This window comes from Alternaria infectoria (assembly GCF_024043175.1).
Source record: "Alternaria infectoria strain BMP 0036 chromosome Unknown scaffold_6, whole genome shotgun sequence".
NCBI lineage: Eukaryota > Fungi > Ascomycota > Dothideomycetes > Pleosporales > Pleosporaceae > Alternaria > Alternaria infectoria.
Window position 1 is genome coordinate 1039445 of NW_026250695.1, and position 23763 is coordinate 1063207.

Below are 23763 nucleotides of genomic sequence, written 5' to 3' on the forward strand. Positions count from 1 at the left end.
ATCCAACAACAGGCCCAGTCCGACCATCATTCCAACAACAATGATACACATGATACATCACAAGCCCCACCCTCACCTCGCCTTGTTATCCCCCTTCTTCCTCTTCTCCCTCTCATCAATCTTCAACCCCCTAACCAACTGCCTTCCCATCATCCTCGAAATCTCCTTCGCATAATCCGTCATGCGCATGTTATTCCTCTCGTCGTCGCTCTTGCCCTCATACGCCTTCTCGCTGTACGGCGGCGGCGCATCTGTATACCGCGCGTACTCCGCTTCGATGCGCTGGAGATTGGAGTTTGACGACGAGCTCGAGTCGCTGCGGTGGGTTGAGGAGTGGTTTGACGAGTGCGAGTGTGTTGATGGACTGGGGAAGGACGTGTATGAGGAGTTGCGCGCTGCGGAGTCGTCTGTAGTGGAGGCTCCAGAGGGTCTTTGACCAGCGGCGGCGGCTTTGGCGATAGAGGAGGCGGAGTCGTGGCGCGAGGAGAGCATCGAGGAGGGGGTTTCGCGTTCGTTGACGCTGACTTCGGGGTAGTGATCCATTTTCGCGTTTGGTAATGACTCGATCTCGTAGTAGTGGTAGCAGTGGCAGTGTAGAATCTAGAAAACAAGATCTGAGATCTTTTGTATGACTTGAATGTGGTGTGACTACTAGCGTCTTTCGATGATGGAAGTGTTATTGGTTGCGCGTGTCCTGCTGCTGCGGTCGATGGCTGGGATATTTAAACAGCTGCCTACTCATACCACGCACATGATGTATATGACACAGACCCATAACAATCCTGTAAGTAATACTACGACGTCATTGCAGCGCCATCGTGCCCAGCCACGCTTTGGCTATCGCAGTCCGGAAGAGGAAATGATGTGTGGCTCATCAGGAGACCACGCCTCAAAGGCATGAGTACGTATAGTGCTTGGTTTCTATGACAAACTGTCGAAGACATTCCACAGCTGGCAAACTCAGTCTTGGACTGTTTAATGACACGCGATGATCTGGGAAGATGATGATGTTTGTGATGAACGTTATCGGGGAGGCGGACACGGAGCAAAACGAGGCGCAAGCGAAGCGAAGGATGTGTGGCGTTGCGAAATGGATGGGTCCAATGATGTCATTCATCACCATCAGCCGTGCCGTGTCGCACAGCAAAGACCGGAAAGCTGAGCATGCAGATCACAGGACATGATGAAACAATAATTGGCATATACGAAATGATGGGGTATCTTGGGTCCACACAGTGGACAATGCGTGTAACGTGACAGAGTAGGAGATGTGCGGGTAGGACGAAAAGCAGGTACTGAGCCCCAACCAACAAACCTCATGCCCTGACTAGACCCCTGACGGCGTTCTTGAGCTTCCCCAACCCCCGCGAAGTCCTCCTGTGGGATTTGTGTCGCTCTAGCTCCATGGCCGTTGGCGCGTTGAAGTTGCCGCTTATTCTTGAATTCTCGCTCTGCGGGTTGTGGTGGGCTGGTGATGGCGAATAGTAGGGCTCAGCTGATGAGAATCTCCTCGGACGCCCCGTGTCGTCGTCAGAATACGACGATCTCAGATATGCTGAAATGACGGCTTGTTGAGACAGTTGCTCCTCGTCCGATGACCGTGGTGTATGGAGGTGTGCAGTTGTCCGCGGTTGATGCGAGTCTGCACGCTTCCGGGATGATGGCATGAACGATGCAGTGCGCTGGTTTGGGTCTTCAGGTATATCGCCCATGGAGTATCTCGCTAACATGAAGTTAAGGATGGTGTTGGTGGAGAAGGTGTTCATCGCTTACGGTGTTGCTGTTGAAATTGAGACCTCTCTTGCCGCTCTTGTTCTTTTTGTTTCTCCATGTTCGCTTTCTCGTGCCAAAGAGTCTGTAATGTACGATAATGCGCCGTTTGTAAATCTTGCGCAAACTCTTTCCGTGGGTGATAGAGTGAAGATGCGCAACGCTTGAACGCAATGAAACGGCAAGAACCTCGAAATTAAGGAAACACCCACCTTTTCATACTTATCAACACAGCCATCAAGTAACTTCGCCCAATGCACGTGGTACCATGGTAAAATACCACAATCCCACGTCATCGACTGTACCTCCCAATCAAGTCCATCCCACGAGAAGCTACAGAAGTCAAACCGCGGATCGGAAACAAGACGGGTAACCGGTCAACCTAAGCCTCGAGCGCCCCGCATGCTGCCAACTTGGCGGGCGATGATGTCCAGTTAAGGTTGCCTCGCATGGCATAGTACTTGTAGTGTTGGTGTCATCCGGGAGCCCGTATCCGCGGCTGAAGTGAGCGCTGGGTGATGTGAATGGCGGGGTTGGATGCAGGGCAGCCTTAGCCATGTCGCAAGTGATACACGGTGTAGATACGAGAGATCGGCACAAGGCTGTGAGAGATCGTGAGATGGATAATCTGGCGAGTGAAGTGTTGCGATGGCGGAGCGATGGATTATCATGACGATATCGGGGTAAGATGCGACTGGTCAACGGACCTTCATACTCGGGGTATGTAAGGGAGGTGGCGCACGCAGCAGCCAAGACGCAGTTCAAGTGCCATCATGATGCACCCGCAAAGAGTGTACGAGCAGTACAGTACTGTAAGACGCACCTCATGTAGTGCGAAAGTTCTCAAAGGAAAACCGTTCGTGAGGGTGGAACAGGATTGACATTGCAGGTGGGCATCTCGACATTAGATTGTGGGGGTAGGACCGAATAGCATCTGCCGAATTCCCATGGAAGAATTCACCCTCATCTCTCCAAAGTGCGATCTTCGAAATTCGCCTTCATCTCGCGAGCAAGAAAGAACACTCTCAAACACGTTCCGTCGTCCTGATGTACAGGGGGCTCATCTCCCCTCTGCCCTCGCTTCGCACCCTCGCACAGCCCAAAGTGGCAATAATTCCTTCCAAACACCCCCGTCGCTTCTCCTAACGGTGCACAGCCAACGTCCTCCGCCCTGCCCTTACTCACCCACACATCAAAGATGAACACACCATCGCGCGCCTGACTTTTCCTTCTCGAACAATGGAACAACTCATCACCTAAACATAGTAACACACGTGCAGCCACCTCACGTTTTTCTTCAAGGCACGCTATGGCGATCTGTTAGGGCCGAGGCGCAGCACAGCAGGCCGGCGGCCGGCCTCGGATGCCTGACCGCAACGCGTCCCACAAGTGGGCCTCCGAGATGATGATGGATGGGCGCTGACGCGGTGTTTTTCGAGCGCTCGACCGTCGGACTCAGCCCATGTGGGTTCTTTTCGATAAATAGGAGGAGGGTTTCACCATGGAATGTGGGTGAGTTGTTGATTTTTTGGTGGGCTTTTGTTATTACTATTATCAAGCTCTATATATCGATTCAGATATTCTTATCATTATACAATATATTTGCGCAACTATCAACGGGTCGTTACTTCTTCTCGCTCACATACATCACGGATTAATAGGGAAAGAGAAGTCGTCCGTAGCACTTGCAAGTTTTCTCGTACGTACCACCTCCACATCCTGTCATCCCGCAGCGGGACGCCGGCCGAGCAACAAAAAGCCCTCAACAAGCATCATCCCTAACGCGCTTCCAGGGGTCTACGCAACATCTTCCCTGATCCACCTTCAAAAGCCATCTAGAACCTGCCCACATAGCAGTACTCCGGCCAGCCACCCCGACAACCAACCTGTTCTTGGCCCTCTCCAAACCCGTAAACAAAGCGTTACGGAACGAAAGGCATCTACCACCTGCCACCCGCATCCGAGCACATACGAATATATTCTTAGCCAGGACACGAGCATCAATATTGTTGTTGGTGTAGCTTTCCCTTCTCGTATTCAGCACAGAGTCGGTACACTACTACTGCTTGTCTATTCTTAAACTTTCGGCCCTACCGCATCGTACCGTACCCGCAACCACTACCACCAAAAGCACGATACGATCGACATACCAGACCCTCGAAAAAAAACCTAAAAATGGATTCGCACGCGCAGACTACGACGATCAATACGCAAACATCGTCTGCATCGTCGTCACGAGACTCGTCGCCTAATACACCCATCACACCTTTGTCGCCCGCGTCATCGGCAGGCAGCGGATACTTCTCCCGTTCGTCGTCCGGACTGGCATCGCCGCAGGTGCCGTATCACATCATTGTTACGTTCGATGGCAAGGTGCGCGAGATGCTACGGATAGAGAGGCAGAGTGAGGATATGGGTGAGGAGCGGAGGTCGAGGAGGACGACGCCCCGACCGAGGTATTATGCGAGGAATTCAGAGGAATAAACACACGGATATAAATTGTTGATTGGATGCGTTGGCGAAAATGGCGTTTACGATTTTAATGACTTGGGCATACTGGAAAAGACGGTTCGCAACGTTGCGACTGTCATTGGCGATAAGGGACGGGGAAGGGACACAGAATCTGCGCAAATAGCTGGAATATTGTCAGTAATTGTAAATATAATCGAGAAGAAGGGTCTTATTGTACCTACTACTGTCTACAGAATCCAACAAGAAAGAACTTCGCCACTTACAACCCCTTCCGCATCATTCCACCTTCACTTTCTTGGGCGCAATATCGCAGTACACCCTCGGCGACGACGATACCTCCCTCTTCCCCAAACTCGAAAGCGTCCGCGACGCATTCTCAGAACGCTTCTCAATGCGAATGATGCAGCTCTGTTGGCCCTGGTCTTCATTCACCACCCACATCCTAATCTTATCCTTGTCGACGTCCTCGCGACAGATGATATGTATCTTATCATCCAGCCCATGTGGCTCCACTGCGAGAAGTCGTCCTGAGGTGGGACCAAACGGCGGATCTACTCCGCGTCTACTCCGCGAAAGACGGATTCGGAGGTCGCACACCTCATGGGCTAACAGAGCGAAGCCTTCGAGTGTGAGGCGCTCCATCGCTAGTCCCATCAGGTAGAAGAGCAGTATCTCGTCGTGCTCGCAGCCTGCTTCGCCGTCCACGGTGATGAAATCTCGCAGGGCGGAACTTTCTGCGAGGTCTGAAGGTGGGACCACGGATTCGCTTCGTGGCCAGGTGACGAGGTGGAAGGGGATTGCGGAGTAAGGGAGGAGCTGGTAGCGCATGCGACATGGGTTGGTCTTGAAGCGGTTTTGCTCCATCAATCTCCTCCGGGACGGCTTCTTTGTCACCTCCTTTGGTCCATTCTTGATAGCGAGTACGCGGGCGTGAGGTCGAACTTGGCTATTCCTGATGACAAGTGCGTGGGCGGGAGGCTGAACTTGGCTATTCCAAGCATGCTGGTATTGCTCGATGATGGAGGGCAAACCCGGGTGAGCATGGGCTGTCGACTGTGGTGGAGGTTCCACTGTCTGCTGGAGAGCATCTCGGAAGCGAAGTGCCTCCTTCAGCGCGAAGATGAATTCGCTGTCTACCACCGCGTCGAAGAGCTTGTATAGCTGTGAGGGGTCGCGGAGGTCAAACTCTTCTTGGCCATGTTGCCCGATCAATGTCACTGTTGAGACAGGTTTCTTGGCCTGGTTCACCCTGATGAATGCACGTTGGGTGATGTTCTGCTTGGGGCATCCATTTGGTGTCTGGTATCTCTGATCAGCTTTCTTTCCGTTGGATGTCACAGAGTCGACCATGCAAACTTACATGGAGATACATCCGATTGGGAGCAATAGGAGTCCATGAGCCCGGAGGCCAAGCAGTGTTCACAATAGCTGCCAAAGCATTCGCGCGATTGTCGACGGAGAAAGCGTCCTGTGCTAAGAGCCCGTATGCTCTTTTGAGTAGCTGGGTAACGGGCTGGTTGTTCCGAAGCTCCTGGAAGTAGCACGCGTATGCAATCCGGCGGAGATTCAAGAGCTTTTCTTCAAGAGTGATGTGGTAGGGACCATTGCAGAAAGATGCATCTGAATTATTCCACCCGAGAAGAGAAAGGAGCTCATCAGGCAACACCATGATTGTTTGGTGCGCAGGTGATGTGATGAAGCTTTGTTGGCGACGAGTGCGTAAGTGAAGACTCAGACTGGAGTTGTCTCCAGTGATGGCCGCCTACACAATTCCTGAAGATAATGTGGTTAGCAAGCATGGATAAAGCAGTTGTGGGTTCAAAGAACTACTCACCCGTGTCGAGTAGCCACGACGCAAGCGGTGTCAGTGACTGTCAATGTTTTCCGCAACTGTGATCGAGGCGAACCTCAGATCTAGGCGTGTCTCCAAAGCGGGCCAGTAGCATGGATGTGGATTGCTTGCAAGATCGATGAGTTGAGAAGATGAACTTGTGATGGGATCAGATGGAAAGTGTGTGGTTGCAGCTGTTGTTGCTCAGGAAGGGAGAAGGTATCCCCCGTCACTTCGCACCTGCTGAGGTCAGCAGTGAGGAAACGGCGATTGCAGATGCACTATGAATACTGATGTAAGAATCATATTGATGTTGCTGTGCTTCGGGCAATGAGTGTACACTGTGGCCCATAACGCTCCACTTACGGGCCGGGCAGACGACCCCCGACGGGACGACCCAGCTCTATGGCATGCCATTACGGTATAGCTACTACATTCTTAGCTTATACCTTATCGTGTACCAGTATATCACGACTCTGGAAGACCGGTACGGTGTTGAGTGCGGAGTTCTTGTTAACTTCAGCGTTTTACGACACTGGCATCGCTCGAGGTTGTCCATCACCGCTGCTTGTGATATTTGTCGCACTACTATACTTCATGTGCCATTCATTATCATCATCAACTATGCTCATAGGCTTTCTCCGACTGCAAGATCTCTCGCAACGATCATGCGACAGCCCCAAGGCAGTCAAGGTGATGCAACAACCAAGAAGGACGGACGCGCGGCGGCAGATCATCCTAAGCTTATCAAGCCACAAAGCTTAATCAAGTCATACCGGTAATGTAAGCGACGACCAAGCTTTTGTTTGGTCTTGAGGAGTGCGCGTACGTTTTCAGGGTCGCTAAGATGAATTTCAAGATGGCTTGAATTGCCACCTGCATTTCTGACAGCCCGAATAGATGTCATGTCAAGTAACACGCAGGTCTATTGTGATATTCTCGTGCCAATGTAATCGGTCACGGTGTGTGGGCGACTCTTATTGGTAGCGACCTTGGAGAGGAACTTGGACCCAATCATCATTTTGGACGTGTAATCAGTCGCAAAGGTGGATTAAGGACGTACCAGGGACATAGAAGGGTCCAGGTTGTCTTTAAAGCGGGGTCTTGATTCTGGTTTATCGCGACGTGATGGTCCGGAGCCAAGGAAGTTGTTAAGTTGTAGATACTGATCTCGAGAAATTTAGTTGTTATGTGAACTCAAACGTGTCCCTTACGCAACATCGCTAACCTACAAGCACCCCATCATCACATCTCCAACGTCCCAATCCGACTCCCCACATTCCCGCTATCACCCCAAACCCCGTCACCAACCCTCCTCCTCACCATAGCCAGCACATCCTGCCTCCCACCATCCTGCTCCAACTTCCTACCCAGTGTTTTCAGCACCTCGAACTTCGCCGTCGCAACGATATACGCCGCGTTCTCCGCATCGCCACGTCCACCAACGAGGTTGGAAAAAGTCGTTGCTGGCTTGAGCAGTGAAGGGAGAACACCGCCGCTAATAGTAGGGTCTAAGATGAGATCAACACCGGATTTGGGGAAGGCGGTGAGACGGGCGTAAGTTGGGTCATTTGCGGGGATGTTGGGGAGTAGATCGGTGAACCAGGTTGATGTGATGATGGCTCCGACGAGGGTCAGGGCTGCGAGAGCGTTTTCTTTCATGGCGATGGTTTCCATGTGTGTAGTGATGTCGGCGAACATGTTTGGCTTCTTCATGTAGAAGAGGGCAGTGAGGAGGCGGGCGTATGCCGCTTCGGTCTGTGTGCGTTTGCTGTCTGAACCTATAGTTTCGGTTTGTGGGAAAGTAATCTCTTCTTTTGGTGGACCATGGAAGATGGTTGCAAGTGTCTTGAGCGCGTCTTGGTTCGTTCGCGTGATTGGCATGTCGGTAATGACACAGTCATCCCAGGATGGTCCTGAAGCCTTTTGCGGTATGAGCGTTGATCGCGGCATTGAAGCAATGATGTTCAGGTCGCTTGCTTCACACTTGCGAATGTTGCGGTGTACGTAATTTCGGATAGTGGGCATCTCGCTGCTTTTCTCAAAGTTCTCTGGGTAATGCGATGCGTAGTCGCTTATATACTGGGCTGTTCGACTGCTCAAGAACGAGTGGTCAAGGCTCGGGTTGTTTGAGGTATGGAAGTCGACGATGCCTTTGTGTACGCCTTCTTCTATGAGGAAGTCCAGAGCAAGACTTGAGTCGTAGTGTGAGAGGTGGGGCTTCGCTTTGACCGTGGTGATCAATGTGCTGTAGAATTGGAGCAGGGTCATATGCATGAGCATATCATCTTCTGTGTCGACCATCTTTAGTGTAGCGTAGTGCAGCAAGCCTTGACCTTCCTTCAGTCCGACTTCTTTTTCAGCTTCCAGACCATACGAGGAAGTGACGGCATTCCAGTCCATAGCGGCGACACGCGGTAGCCAGGACAACAGTCTAGCCTGTGAAATTGTCTTGTCACGCTTGTTCAGAAGTGGTTGGGGTGGCGATGTGAGGTCCTTGAGAGATGTATAATGGTAGTACAGCGAACTGATGTCTCTGTCGCTGAATAGGCGCCTCCACATGGGACCTGTACCATACGTATGTAGCGAAGACTTGCCATCTATCGAGACGGGCTCGTTCTTTGACACCTCCAATAACGAAGTAAGAAGCTCTTCGGCCTGAGTCGCAACTCCAGCATCTTGGGTGCATAGCCAGAGACGGACGATGGCCAACATGACCGCTGGCCGATTCGCAAGTGCTTGAGCATCGGTGCTACTTGTGGTGGCCTTCTCGAGCAAAGTAAGGATGAGACTGTGAAACGGAGTAGCTTTTAGATCCAGGCCGATTTCAAAGTCAATGTCTTTGATATCGTCAAATCGATATGGTTCCGCCAGCTTGACGATGAAGTGGGTGAGTGGCGTGGGGTCTTGTTGAAGCGTTGGTAGTAACGCCGCCATCTGGAGAAAAAGCGGTCTCGTCTCTTTCCATATCTGGCTACGGTATTCTGGCGTGTTTGTGGAGAGCTCGCATCGCTCAAGTAGATCTGTGTCGAGCGGAGTGGTAGGATCTTGGTCGACCTTTTGCAGATGCTCTGAGAGCTCGCTGAGCGTAGCAGTCGATGCGGCCATTTTGAATGTTTGATGTAGTGCTCCTTGAGCAAGCTTAAAGAAGTTGGACTGTCGAAGTTCTGGAAGGTAGTCCTGGCTCGAGCGTGGCGGTTATAGTGCAAGAGAAGGTTCTAGGCCGCTCATGTGATTGCGCGTAACGGAAGCACGCGTTCCTTGTAGCCTGATGCACGGTGATGGCGTCGATGCTGACTGCTTGGACTGCGACTGTACCTCAAGCTGGGTCGCTATAACTCGATATGCGCCCGGTTAATGACTGTAGATGACTTGATATCGCTTCGAAGGTTCCTATTGTCGTGCACTTGAATACCGGGGTTTAGGGTAGAGGTGGCGGGGCTGCGGGTGCAAGTTCGCTATTGGGACCCCACCCTCGAGCTCAGCCTAGCAAGCCGGTCGCAACTGCACCGAAATAATTTCTGACTCCACAACCCTCCGCAAACTCTCCTTCGACGACGCCTGATCGACCTGCCGTAAAGGAAAACCATAGTAGACACAGCGACTCGTATAACTCAAGAAGCTTGGCATGCCGCCAGCAAGAGGAGGACGAGGTGGTGGACGCGGAGGTTCGCGCGGAGGTGCTTTCAATCCCGCGCGAGGAACCGTGACGATTGCGGGAACGGAGCTCAACTGGGATCTTACTGGCCTCGACATACAGAAGGGCCCTGCCGAGCGCTTTCCAGTGAGCATCTCCCTTTCTCCGTCGCATACCCATCTGCTGTATCGCGACTACTCTGCGCATGTTTTCTACGGCATCGCGCATGTCTACTAGCACTGCGCATGTCTGTATAATGTTGTCGCAACCACCATGCCCCGCCTATCGCAGTCGCAGTCGCAGTCGCAGCACTCCACCAGCACGATACTGAAGAGCGCATCTTTGATCAACCCACTAAGCCATACGCAGGAAGCACCACCTCCCCAAGCGCCTCCACCAACCGACGATGAGCTAGCTATGGTAAAGCACCACCTCGCAGTCCGCGACCGCATCCACGAAGGCCCCTTCTACACCATTCTCAATGACGGCATGAAGAACGGGCTCAAGCGCAAGGCCAACGAGCCGGCTCCCACCGAAGCCTCCCTCTTCGACCCCTTCACCGGCAACCAGACCTACTCCGCGAAATACCTAAAAGTGCGCCGGCGCCTCCCAAAGCTAGACGCGCGACCATACGGCAAGTCTCTCTGCACACTCGCTATCCAGCAACCATAGAACTAACACCCCCACGCAGTCGTCGACCTCTTCCCCACCGAACTCCGCACAACCCTCACCGGCACAACCAGCACCACCTCCTCCAACACCAAAAAGCCCGCCCGCCGCACACTCGCCGTAACAAAAGTAAGCAGCGTCTCTCAAATCGAACGCCTCATAAAATCCGAACAAGAACGCACCAACGAAGCCGAAGCGCGCGCCGAAGAAGACGACGACGACGCCGAAGCCGAAGACGACGAGATTGACGAGGAGAAACCTGATGCGGTTGATGAGGAGGATAATTGGAGCGCCGCCAGTACGGATTCGGAGGAGAGCGACGATGATTATAATGCGGAGCAGTACTTTGATAATGGCGAGGATGAGGATATTGATGATGCGGATCCGTATGAGAATACTTATGAGTAGGGGGATGGCACTAGGAGGAGAGAGGATGTGCGAAAAGTATAGGCATGAGATACGGCGTATAGAAGGATGGCATATTGCAGGAAACAGGCAAGCGAGCATGATAGGCGTTCAGTTGAGTAGATACCCAAACTTCATTTTTACACTGCCAGCTTTTAACCTGACTCTGAGCCATATCTTTTACAACCGTGTAGTGATTACAAACTCGCCGTAGCTCGAAGTTTCTTTTGAAGCACACTCCCGTATATTGGTTCAAGAGTGGCATGTACAAGTTTCTCATTCTGTTCGTTGTACGGTTGGGTGCTATTTACGTTTGGCTATCTAAGCCTGATACCATTCCATCTCATTTTCCTCCCACTCATCTCGCATCCTCATTCGTTCGTTCGCTCGTCCCTGCAAAATACTCATCCCGCAAACGCCAAACGATAGAACGAGGGTATGTGCAAGCAAAATCGCTAGATCAAAACCAAAAAAGACGTTGGTCGAAACCACTCAAAAGCCAGTCCTCCCATCCTTCGCAGACCTCGTCAATCCAGATAGTCGCATTACTTAGCAAGGCTGCAAGTAGTTCGACGGCACAAGACCAGGTCGACCAGTATTGCCCACAGGTTCAGCCTCCCACCACCCATCATCCTGCAACCTAAGCACAGCCAAGATATCGCCCTTCTGGAAGCCCAGTTCCTCTGGAATCTGCGCTGCATACGAGTACATCGCACGTGCTGTCGTGATCGTTAGCCAACGTTCTTCATCATCAACATCAATGGTAAAACTTACAGTAGTTCAAAATAACCCTGCCCTGGCTATTATAATTCTTCGGTTCAGCCAAACTCTTACTCCTAGCCCGCGATTCCGCTCTCACGGAACCAGCGCCAGACCCGCCGCTGAAGCCGAATTCGCTTCCTGCGCTGCCGCCGCCCATGTAGGAGCTTTGCGGGCGGGCGGTACTAGCGGTGCCTGGACGAGCTGAACTGGCTGTCGTGGGCCGGGCGGAAGAAGCAGTACCGGGTCTACCACGTACGCTGCCTCCGTACTGGCTTCCGCCGTAGACACTGCCGTCGCCACGCTCGCTGCCTGCGGTGGAGAGTGCGAGAGCCATGCCGCTGTGGGAACTGCTGGGTCGTTCTTGGGATTGGCGGAATTGTGGGTTGGGGCTTGCGGCTCGCGACACGGGTGCTGCTCGGGATGCTGGGCGCGATTGCGATTGCGCGTAGGCTGGTTGAGGGGGCTGTTGTGGGGGAAGGGGCGAGGCAGTTCGTGGGGTGGGGTTGACACTGGGGGATGGGCCACGGTTCGAGGAGTACGAGTTACGTCCTACAGGTGTACCGTAGGCTTGTGCAGCGGCAGTAGCTGTCTGTGCTCTAGGCCTACCCCCAGCATTTGATGCCGCATATGGATTGGGTGATGCGGTCCGGCTGAACGAATTTGCGGGAGGGGCTTGTTGTTGAGGCCTTTGCTGCTGCTGCTGCTGCTGTTGTTGCTGCTGCTGTTGCTGTAGCCTCGATGCCGGTCGTGGCGTTGGTTGTTGCGCAGGTTGCGGCCGTTGTGCAGGCTGAGCTACAGGCTGTTGACGTGGAGCGGGTTGCGCTCTTGGTGCAGGCTGCGATGCTGGTGGTTGCTGTCGTTGCGCAGGTTGGTATGTCGAAGGCGATGATGGCTGTGATTGCCCTCCAGATGAGCGGTATGAGTTCTGAGACGTATTGAGGGTTGGTCGAGGACTGATAGCTCGAGGAGGTTGCGCTGGAGATGCAACACGTGGGGGCTCTTGCTTTGTAGGGCTGCGGCTGGAGGATCGAGACGCCTGACTTCCGTTGAACATGCTCACTTTCTGATTGACATACATCTGAGTCGTCTTCTGCATAGCGCGCGAAGTATGCGCTGGCTTAGGAGCGCCCAGGTGAGACATGGGTGGTGCTTCGCGCGGCTGCTCACGAGGCTGGGGAGGTGGCTGCTCGCGTTTTGGCTGCTCGTATGTTGGTGGAGGTGTGCCTCGCTTTGCAGCGCTCAGGTCGACGTTAGAAAGGGGAGTAGGGGCACCACCTACCAACTTCGACCCGACAGCAGGTGTACCCGGAGCAGGCGTTGCGAGACCATGGTAACGATCGGCAGTCTGGCGAGAAGAAGCCTGTTTGCGATCATCTGGCTGCTGACGAACAGATGTCTGTTTAGTGACACCTCTTAGCTCCTCAAGGGCCTGCGCAATTGGATCAAGGTCATCTTGCGACTCTTCCTGCTCTTGTTGCTTCTTCTTGTCTGGCGAGGCCACGTCAAAAACATTGTTACCAACGTTGAGTTGGAAGTTGGCACGGGGATCAGCTGGTTCAGGGCTGGGCGAGGGAGCGCGGCTCTGAATAGCATTGCGAGGAGTGGCTCTAGTAGCAAAGCTCTTGGTTGGGCTGGTATTCTCCTCTGTATTCCTGCGCGCGGGAGGTGCCCATGTATTGCGGTTGCGATTGGCAGGAGTAAGAGCTGCTGGAGTCTCGACTTCGTGCTTGCTCTTTCTCCGTGCGAAGGGGCTGTTGAAGAAGCCCCTCTTCTTCGCCACTGACCCCTCTTCGATCGGACTAGGTTCAGGCAATGGTGACTGTGGCATTGGCTTGCCAGGAGATGCTGAACCACTTGGAGGCTCGATGCTAGAGAAAGACGTGGGGTTGGAGTAATCGCTCTGTGAATCCCTACTGGCAGGTCGAGCGGGACTTGGGATCGAGCTGCGATCAGACGGCGCATCGATGCGGCAGAACTGTGTCATACCATCCGAAGGATAGTCGTTGTGTGGGACTTGACTCTGCTGGTATTGTTGACGAGCTTGTTGCTGTGCCTGAACCAATCGAGGATCTGGCTGTACTGCGCGTGCAACTTGTGGGGATGGAGGGGCTTGCTGTGGCTCTGGTTGCCTTGGTGGCTCCACATGTTGTCGCAGAGGTTCAATGTGGTGTTGTTGTCTCAGAGGCTCGATGTGCTGCTGCTGCTGTCTTGGTGGGTCTGTATGTTGTCTCAAAGGCTGCACGTGCGGTTGGGGCTGTTCTGCGCGCTGCCTCAGCGGCTCGACCTGCTGATGCTGGTAATCCCCATTTGATCGGGATTGGGCACGCGACCGGGTCGATTGTGCGTACTGTCGGGGAGATTCTGCCTGTTGGTGGGGAGACTCTCCACGCCTGCGGGGTTCATCCATGAGCGGAGGCGGTGGTTCCACTGGCTGTCTGAACGATTCTACAGATTGTCGAGGCATATCTATAGACTGACGCTGTGGTGGACGGTCCAAGGACTGTCGCGGTAGTAGATCGTCAGGAGCGATTGGGCGTGTTTCCTGTGGGAGACCTAGCTCTCGTACTAGTGGGTTGTTTGGATCGTGGTGCGAGGAGAATGTAGATGGCGCTGGTGATGAAGCGCGGTAGGATGGGTTCAAGGTCCTAGCAAACTGGGCGACTGAGTAGTTCTCGTCCTCGTCAACCTGCGATGAGGTCTCGACGTCTCCTCTGCAGAAGTTGATGAACTTGGGAGGGTCGGGGATCTCCTGGCCAGTACCGGACTCCTTGATGAAGCCGCTGATGTCCTTCTCTACGTCGCAATCCTCGAGGGACAGGCGCATCTTCTCGCATCCGGCATCGTCGCTGACGCATACTGTAGAGGCAATGTTGGCAAAATTCCATAGACTGCTCTTGGTGTAGTCGATGCGCTCCTCTTCGAGATCCTGGAACTTGTCGCAGGCGGCTTTCCAGTCCCTGTTCCATCTGCCGGTGGTCTCCTCGAGCACCTTGACCGCAGCCTCGTATTCGCTGCTCGTCGTCGCCAAATTGATTTGTGTCTTCTCGAGCTTTGCCTTGTTCTTCCGCTCCTCGTGTCCCATGACCATGTGCGCCTGCGCTAGGAAACCCTTGATCTTGAGACAGTCCTGCTCGTAACGGTCGCGTGCCTTGTTGACAGTCGAGGTCTGCTGCATCTTCAGCTTGAGCAGCTTCTCGATGCCATTCTGCACAATCTTCCTGCGCTCCTTCATTCCACCAGCGAAAGCGGCTAGTGGCTCTTCTAGCTCCGTCTTCATCTGCTGTGCTATGCTCTGGTGCGCCTTGCCCATGGACTCGACCTCGGCTCGGATGACATCGCACGACAGTCGTAGGGTGCCGGTTTCGCAGGATCCCAGGGGCTTGCGCGATAGATTTAGGAGTTTCCGCGAGTATTCCTCTTCAATTGCTGAGCGGGCTGCGTAGAAGTTCTTGAGTTCGTCATTGGTGACCTTGGCCGCATGCATGCGGTCGAGCATGGGACCGACGCCGGCGTCATCTTTGCCCCAGAAATTGTTGGCGACTGCAAACGTCAGTATGGGCGGAGTAGAGGGAGTAGGCAATTTACGTACACGATAGGGAGACCGAAGGCGGCTCCGTCGCTGCACCACCCATGGCGCGTGTGTTTACTGCTTCAGCGAGGGGAAATTGAGGGGGCGGGCAGATTGAGCGAGAAAGCGAATGCTCGCATGTGGGTGGGGGAAGAATATGGGGATATCGGATATGCAGTCGAGCGACTGAGCCAGGTGTTGACGGTAAACCAGGATGTGCTGGCGGTGTACAGCTGTGTTGACGGCCAGCAACATCACCTAGGCGACGCGAGCGCCGAGGGGTACCTAGGAGCGCTAACCCCAGCACTATGACGAACCACGGCGTGCAGGTCAGCCTATCACCCCTATTGATACTTCGGCTTGTTATTGGGGATATTCTTTTCCTGTGCTGCGTTTCTTGATGTGTTCGCGCGGATCAATGCATCGCGTGGCCATGTCGGAACCATCGTCATACTGCAAACAAGCAAGATGGCGCCAGGGGCTGCGTCGGGCATCAGCTCAATGTCTCCGAGAAACATACTTTAGTAGAGTGCATGGTCAGTTGTGTTAAGCTGTTGGGTGCTGCATGCAGGATATGCATCGTGCCTGTCGTCTATCAATACTGTTGTGAGCTGGAAGTCGTGCAGCTGCAGTTCGCTGAGTATGCCCTAGACTGCATCGATGACAACCTTGGAGGAACCATTGACAATCTCCAAGTCATGTGATAAAATACGTCAAAGTCAGGGTACCCTCGCCGATGAGGGAGGAATGTGGCATGGGAATTGGACAGGATGGATACAGTCATGTCGTTAGGCGGAGTGTGGGGTATCAGCAGCAGGTAGCCCTGGAGCCTCACGAACAGCTTCATCGTCAGAATGAGCGCAATAGTGTAATTATGAAATATGAATTTCAGTCACGAATAGAGAATGGAATCTTAGTCAATGCATACACATGCCCTTCCAAGCTTTCGTGGTGTTGCTGCTCTGTCAAACGTGTCAGGTCTACTAAACTCTGCCAAGAACATCGCTTTCCTACACGGGCGAGCGTGAACACCCATCCAGTCTATCACCACGCCCACGCCATCACCACCACCCCTCCCCCGCCTGCCACGCGCTACTCATGGAAAGACGCTTTCGATGAGCCAGCAACACCCCTGGGGCCCGAGACCAAACCAAAGCACACGTCCCTCGCCCATCTCGACCGCAATTGCCCACGACCAGCGCAACTCCAGCACGCCCTCGCCCAGCAGCTCGCGGCCCAGCCAGTCGCCCGCCGCCTCCAACTTCCCCTCGCTGCCGCCCGCGTCCGTCTCGCAGCGCCTAGTCCGCAGCCGCAAGTCGTCGGCCGCCTCGATAACTTCGTCGCCCTTCCCGCCCGCCGCAGGACAGCAGCTCCCCGCCAGCCAGCTGCTGTCCTCGAGAGGACCCAGGACCATAGCGCCCCACGCTGCACAGCACCTGGCTTCCTCCGCCGCAGCCGCTACCAACGGCGCCGGTGCACAGTCAAGTAGCGGCGGAGGAGCCTCCAAGCTTGTCCGCGCCTCGCCCTCGCTCTCCACCTCGAGCACCACGGGCTCCCCCAGCACCGCCAGCAACCCGTCCGGCGCGTCCTCGCAGAACCTCTCCCGCATTGTCATTGCCCAGATATTCCTGCTGCTCAGTCAGTTTGGCCCTGTAAAGGACGACAAAGACCGCGCCAAGTGGGACACGCAAACCGAGCAGATCAGGAAGGTTCGTTGACCCCATCGCACCTGCCCCATTGGTACTTTACTGACGCGTCGCCAGCTGGTCGACTCCAACGGCATGGAGGTCTTCTCGAAATACTTCCGCCGCGTGCTGCAGAACAATGCAGCCACAATCTTCGGCACCGGCGCCCGCAGCGCCGACCCCAACGGCAGCTACCAGATCCTCCTCACCGAGGTGCACAAGATACGGAAGGAGCCCGAGCAGGCAGACAAGATTGCAGAGTCAATTAGCTCCAGCGAGGGCGATCTGTTCCGCGACTTCGACCTGTCCGCCTTCATAGCCCACTTCAAGCTCGACTCTGTCGCAAAGACGATGCTAGCCCTCGCTTGCAGGAAGACAGATCTCCGGAGCAAAGGTGGGCTCTCTCACCTCCCAATTGACTCTTACGCTAACTCTCATTAGCCGATGCCGTCCTCTCCACCGTCGGCGACGACCTGCTAATGGCCATTGCGCAGCCCACCCAGCCAGAGGACATGAGCCACGAATACCTCGCCGCCCTCGTTGAACGCCTCCTACAAGACCCGCCACAGGGGTGGGACGAAGAGAAGAAGATGAGCCTCGCGTACGCCGTCCAGATGCGATACCAGCAGACACACCAGCAGATCCCCGGCATCGTCGAATCGAAACTCATACTCGTCGAGCTCACGGACGGCTCGCGGAACCCGCTCGTCAAGCTTGTACGACAGGCAGGTCCGCAAGGCACAGCTACGGTGGAGGCATGCAAAGAGGTGCTCGCGTCGGCCGAGACGCGCGACATTAGCTACCAACAAGTTGCGGCGGTGCTCCTTTACCTCGCCCTCTCCACCGGATACAATGCCAAGAACTTCGTAGCCGCACTACGCGAACACCGGACCGGACAGAGAATAGACTGGCAGGACGTTGTTTTGGCATTCGACCGCGATCACCTGCGCATCGAGCGCCACCAGTTTCTGGCCATCTACAACGCGCTGCTCCCCGTCGCCCAGGACAACGAGAAGTTCGACATACAGGCACTGTGGGGAGGACAATGGCAGCACGACTTGACGCAGCTGTACTTTGTAGTCGCTTTCCTGTCTTCTACACGGCAAGAGCTGGACGTGACCCAGATTCCCAGATTGCGCACTTCGTACTCGATGAAGACGTTCGAGAACGCCTCCGACGACGCCAAGTCATTCGCAGAAGAAGCCGTCAAGCATCCTTTCGTTTCGCTCGACGCGACCGCCGCGCTATTCAACATGATCTTCCAGACGTCCGAGACATATCACACCGCACAGCTCATGGGCATACCCGACTTGGTGATTAATCCACACACAGCGGAGTTCCTGGTAGCGGCAGCGGCAGTACCGAAACCCTGGGGTGCCTTGCAGGAACAAGCACTGAAACAGCTGTTTGATCCTTACTTCCAGAAGAAGCTGCCCATATACAACTTTGTCCTCTATGGTCTTTGGAAGCAGGATTTCCAATGGCTTACAGATCGCTTTGTTGATGCGTACAACGCCGATTCGATGACCCTCACCCTGGTGCTCGAGCACGCTGAGACGAACAACTGGTTAGAGCAACTGATTCGCAGTAATACTGACATCAGCTTGGACCTGGCTGCACAAGCTCATGCGCGCGGCAAGTTTGATCTCCAGCCATGGCTGGAACAGACCTTCGACCAGGCAGGACCTCTATTCCGTCGCATCCTGACTAACTTTCTGAGTGCGCGGGCTGCGGAAGAGATGCAACGAGCACGAGACGACCATCTACCTCTCAATCTGCCACTCGCAGTGAAGACAGTATACCCGTTGCTTGGATTCCTCTCAGACTGTGGTCTACCCGAGCCCGAGCTGCTGCCCCTCCAAAGGAACTGCATCCAGGCGTACCCGCGATTAATCAACTATGGCGAAGGCGTGGATGACATCATCGATGCCAACGGGCAGAATGGAAACTCGCTTCCCGACGATGCCGACAAGAAGATGCAGGAGCACTTCAAGAACATGTACAGCGGCGATAGCGACGTCAGAGACATCATCTCAGCACTCAAGAAGTACAAAGAATCGCGCGACCCCGCAGACCAGGAACTGTTCGCGTGCATGATTCATGGCCTTTTCGACGAGTACAACTGCTTCGGGGAATATCCTCTAGAGGCCTTAGCCACGACTGCTGTGCTTTTCGGGGGTATCATCAACTTCAACCTCTTGTCCCGAATTGCACTTCAGGTTGGATTGGCTATGGTTCTAGAAGCTGTTCAGGAGTACAGACCCGAAGACAGTATGTACAAGTTTGGTCTCCAAGCTCTGATTCATTTCTCGAACCGACTTTCTGAGTGGCCCAATTACTGCGATCAGCTTCTCATTGTCCCTGGGCTCCAAGGAACTGAGATTTTTATTAAAGCTGAAGAAGTCGTAGGTCAGCAGCTCGGTGAAGTGAACGGTGACGGTCACAACGGCATAGGCATGACGAACGGTAACGGTATCGATGAAGCTCTGCACCAGGAGCCGGCTGTACCCAAGTTCTCCTGCCTCTACGTCGACCCACCTCTCCGCCCTGAGCTCTACGAGGACCCAGATGAGGACGTGCAGGACAAGGTTTTGTTCGTATTGAACAACGTTTCCGAGCGTAATCTGCGCGATAAGATCAACGACCTCACTGAAGCCGTCGAAGAAAGGCATCACCAATGGTTCGCAAACTATCTCGTCGAGGAGCGTGCTAAGATGCAACCCAACTTCCAGCAGCTGTACCTCGATATGCTAGATCTCTTCAACGACAAAACCCTCTGGGCCGAGGTGCTCCGTGAGACGTACTCAAGCGTCATTCGCATGCTCAATACCGACTCCACGCTGGGCTCCACAGAGCGTGGCCATCTCAAGAATTTAGGCTCTTGGCTTGGCTCATTGACAATCGCCCGCGACCAGCCGATCAAGTTCCGTAACATTTCGTTCAAGGATCTGTTGCATGAGGGCTACGACACCGATCGTCTTCTGCTTGTGATTCCCTTTACCTGCAAGGTACTTGTACAGGCCCAAAAGTCTACAATCTTCAAGCCCCCAAACCCTTGGCTCATGGAAATGCTGGGAGTTCTCATGGAACTCTACCACTTCGCCGATCTGAAACTCAATCAGAAATTCGAGATCGAAGTTCTCTGCAAAGGCTTGGAACTGGATCACAAAAACATTGATCCTACAAACAGTATCCGAGGCCGACCACCCGCGGATGAGGAATTCCTGGGATCCATGGTTACTGATGGAATGGAAGCGTTTGGCGATCTTTCCATCATGAGCCTGAACCGTGGCACCCGAGGCCCCAACGAGCGCTTCTCGTCAGCGGCTATCACCGCGGCTCTGCCCGACTTCACGAACCAGCTCCAATACCCACCTTCTGGAAACAGTGCGGTCCCTCCAGCGGCACTGAAGAAGATCTTCCTCACTGCTGTCAACCAAGCCATCCAGGAGATTATCGCACCTGTAGTAGAGCGCTCCGTTACTATCGCAGCCATTTCGACATCGCAGTTGATCAACAAAGACTTTGCCATGGAACCAGATGAGGAGAAGCTACGCAACGCGGCACACACTGTTGTAAAGGCTCTCTCCGGTGCTTTGGCTCTTGTTACCTGCAAAGAGCCATTGCGCATGAGCATTCAGAACAACATCCGCGTCACCGCTCGAGACCTCCCCGATCAAGCTCTTCCAGAGGGACACATCCTCATGTTTGTCAACGACAACCTCGATCTAGTCTGCAACACGGTCGAGCAAGCTGCTGAGATGTCGTCTCTCGCAGAGATTGACATGCAGATTGAGGATGCCGTCCGCGTCCGTCGCATGTTCCGCAGCTCTCGTCCAAATGAGCCTTTCAAGGATGCGAATATCAGCCCATGGGCATTCTACATCCCTGAACCGTACAAGCAGATGCCTGGTGGTCTAAATCGCGAACAATTGGCCATCTACGAGGAGTTTGGTAGACAGTCACGTGGTGCTAGTCACGTTAACAACGCCTCGCAAGACGGTGGGCGTCAGCTCCCAGACGTTCTCCAAGATCAATTTGCGGCGGTACCCAACCTCCCAACTCCGGGTGCTGCGCCGGCAGAGCCGCGTCAACCAACACAGCAACCCCGCCTACAGAGTCTTCAGACACCCCATGCACCCTTGGCGCAACAACAACCCAACGGCTATATGGAAGCTCCAGGTCTAGAGCGCGGCCAGCGAGGTGTTGAGGATCTACTCCTTGAGCTCACTCGCGTCATCAAGGAGGCACCAGAGGAGCGCATCAGCGAACTTCAGCCTGGTAACAGCACTGTTCACCAAGTCTTCGATCAGCTCATCACAAGCGTTGAGTACGCGGGACCCAACAAAGAGACGTGGGCTTTCCGCATTGCAGGCCAGGTCACGAACCACCTCTTCTCCGACTCTTTGAGTCGTTTGGAGGTTGAAGTCATGGCGCATCTACTGAGCCATCTCTGCCAATTGTCCGTCCAGACTTCGCGGCAGGTACTCATGTGGTTGGCGACTCTGCACGATGATGACAGGATTTTCAAGTCCACGGTCATGATCGCTCTCATGGAGGTCAGCCTGATGGACATGCACCGTCTTAACACAACTATCGCCAAAGCCATTCAAGAACGACGCGTCGCCGCAGTAGAGATGTTGTCCAGTTTGATGGAGGAGCTCCTACTCAACGATCACCCGAGTGCGTTCCGTGCCGACTTCGCCATGTCAATCGACGCTCTTACTACCTGGCTAGCAGAGGACCCATCCTTTGAGCTTGGAAAACGCGTCATCGCCAACCTGCAGGCATCCTCCAACGAGTCAATGCTTACACCGCCGCCGTCTGGGCACAAGGATCAGCTTGAGTATGTGTTCGACGAGTGGGTACATCTCCAGATGGAACCCATGCCTAAGAAGACAGTCGGCGCTTTCATCTACCAGCTCCATCAACAGAAAGTGATGGAGACTCAAGAGTCCTCAGTTGCTTTCATCCGCACCTGCATTGACTCTTCAGTGACGGCATACGAACAAGAACACTCAGTGCCGTACGGTAACGGTAACGAAGACATTGCGACAGTCAAGATCGATGCGCTTGGCCGGCTGGTCGTCGATCTCGTCGTCTACCAGGGCGAGCAAGACGGAGCTGTCAAAGAAAGCAAGGCTAGGTACCTGGATCAGATACTCGTCGTGGTAGTGCTCGTTCTCTGCAACCACCACAGCACACGAGGCGATGCCTTTAACCAGAAGGTCTTCTTCCGCCTATTCTCTGCCATCCTTTTCCATCTGAACGATGCGGTAAAGGAAGAGGCTCTAGCAGACCAGAAGGCCGATGTCTTCCTTGCAGTCGCTAGGGCTCTATTGGTCATCCAACCCTCGCACATCCAACGATTTACGTTCTCTTGGCTGGCACTAGTTGCTCATCGCATCTTCGTGCCTGCCATGCTGGAAGAGGGCCAAGGAGACAAGCGATGGGACGTCTACGCTCAGCTTGTGGAAACACTCTTGATCTTCACCGGGAAGCTCATCAAGCCAACTGGAGAAACTGTCATGGCTGAACAGTTCTACCGCGGTGTTTTGCGGGTTCTACTGGTGATCCACCATGATTTCCCCGAGTTCCTAGTCGAGAATCACTTCCGATTCTGCAACAGCATCCCTATGCACTGCACGCAACTGCGCAATCTCATCGTCAGTGCCTACCCTTCCACGATCCTTGAGATGCCAGACCCATTTACGGCTGGGCTCAAGGCCGACCGACTGGAGCACGACCTTCAAGCACCGGTCATCCGTGCCGACATCGCGCAGGTACTCTCCGATGCGGGGATCAAGGGTGCTGTAGACAACCTCCTCAAGGGCTCAGACCTAAAGAACCAGGACGTCGATAAAGTGTGTCAAGCTGTTTACTACGCAGAGGCTCAGTCGCCAGCTTTCGAGCTCGTTTCAACTACCGCAAACCCAACGTTGATACATGCAATCACCCTGTACATCGGTATCTCGTCTCTAGGCACCGGCCCAGCCAGCGTACCGATCTTTGACGCGGAGAGCCCAGCCACCAAGGTCATCGAGAGGCTCGTCAAGGACTTCCACCCTGAAGCCAGGTTCCACTTCATTAGCGCCATCGCGAACCAGCTCCGCTTCCCAAACACGCATACTCACTTCTACAGCTACACGCTGCTACACCTTTTCGGACCCCCGAACGACGATTCGTTGGCGTTAGAGATCCAAGAGACGATCACCCGAGTGTTGTTGGAGCGCCTGCTGGTCCATCGCCCTCACCCATGGGGACTCATCATTACGTTGTTGGAAATCCTCAAGAATCCAACATACACATTCTGGGACTTGCCGTTTGTCAAAGCGGCTCCTGAAGTACGTAATCTTCTTATTACTCTTCTGTCCAATCATACTGACTCGTCTTCTTTTGAAGGTTGAGCGACTTCTCAATGCACTCTTCACGCATGCACAGTCGAGCCCACGACCGCTAGCTTAGGCAGCTGGTGGCAAGATCTCGACGTTTTCAGCACGAGTGTACCTCCAAGGCACCAACAACCTTCCGCCGTTCTTCATACGCCCAGCGTAGTCCAGCGATTAGTGTATCTCTCTTAGGATCAACCACACGGCCGTCATCTCTTTTCCTTCTCGGTGTAATACCTTTTCTATACGCATCACTCGGCGACTTCTCAACCGCTTGCGGGATCACGACTCATTGGGCTGGCTGGCAAAACAACGGGTCAACGATAAACGTACGTGGGACGGGGAAAACCGAGATGAGCATGGTGGGCTAGGAAGGGTGACGAACGCTCAGGGTTTTCTTGGTATCGTTTTCTCAGTCTTTTTGGTTCATGATGATACAGAAAAAGCAAGGGAGTTCTTCGGAAATCGTCTTTGGGTATCTCTAATATCCGTTCGTGTATGTCTTTGCTGCGCATTTCATGTAGAATAAGCATTGCTCGGCGAAACTTGTACTGGGGACGGGATGGATGTAACTG

At 53.9% G+C, this 23763-nt stretch overlaps 6 protein-coding genes across 6 annotated transcripts; 2 read left to right on the forward strand and 4 right to left on the reverse strand.

The window, feature by feature from the left end:
* Positions 1 to 72: 72 nt before the first annotated feature.
* On the reverse strand, positions 73 to 753 carry J4E92_004655 (uncharacterized protein; the record flags this gene model as incomplete). Its single annotated transcript, XM_051496044.1, has 2 exons — positions 73 to 600; positions 745 to 753. 2 exons carry the CDS (start codon positions 751 to 753, stop codon positions 73 to 75), a joined length of 537 nt encoding a protein of 178 aa, XP_051353884.1.
* Positions 754 to 4518: 3765 nt separating this feature from the next.
* On the reverse strand, positions 4519 to 5911 carry J4E92_004656 (uncharacterized protein; the record flags this gene model as incomplete). Its single annotated transcript, XM_051496045.1, has 2 exons — positions 4519 to 5548; positions 5907 to 5911. The coding sequence occupies 2 exons, from the start codon at positions 5909 to 5911 to the stop codon at positions 4519 to 4521; spliced, it is 1035 nt and encodes a 344-aa protein (XP_051353885.1).
* Positions 5912 to 7318: 1407 nt separating this feature from the next.
* On the reverse strand, positions 7319 to 9181 carry J4E92_004657 (uncharacterized protein; the record flags this gene model as incomplete). The annotated part of the gene is made up of 1 exon (XM_051496046.1): positions 7319 to 9181. The coding sequence occupies one exon, from the start codon at positions 9179 to 9181 to the stop codon at positions 7319 to 7321; it is 1863 nt and encodes a 620-aa protein (XP_051353886.1).
* A 520-nt stretch (positions 9182 to 9701) lies between these two features.
* Positions 9702 to 10787, forward strand: J4E92_004658 (uncharacterized protein; the record flags this gene model as incomplete). Its single annotated transcript, XM_051496047.1, has 3 exons — positions 9702 to 9857; positions 10080 to 10344; positions 10402 to 10787. The coding sequence occupies 3 exons, from the start codon at positions 9702 to 9704 to the stop codon at positions 10785 to 10787; spliced, it is 807 nt and encodes a 268-aa protein (XP_051353887.1).
* Positions 10788 to 11333: 546 nt separating this feature from the next.
* Positions 11334 to 15178, reverse strand: J4E92_004659 (uncharacterized protein; the record flags this gene model as incomplete). The annotated part of the gene is made up of 3 exons (XM_051496048.1): positions 11334 to 11503; positions 11559 to 15086; positions 15136 to 15178. 3 exons carry the CDS (start codon positions 15176 to 15178, stop codon positions 11334 to 11336), a joined length of 3741 nt encoding a protein of 1246 aa, XP_051353888.1.
* A 1051-nt stretch (positions 15179 to 16229) lies between these two features.
* On the forward strand, positions 16230 to 23264 carry J4E92_004660 (uncharacterized protein; the record flags this gene model as incomplete). Its single annotated transcript, XM_051496049.1, has 4 exons — positions 16230 to 16823; positions 16878 to 17193; positions 17241 to 23143; positions 23202 to 23264. The coding sequence occupies 4 exons, from the start codon at positions 16230 to 16232 to the stop codon at positions 23262 to 23264; spliced, it is 6876 nt and encodes a 2291-aa protein (XP_051353889.1).
* Positions 23265 to 23763: the final 499 nt, after the last annotated feature.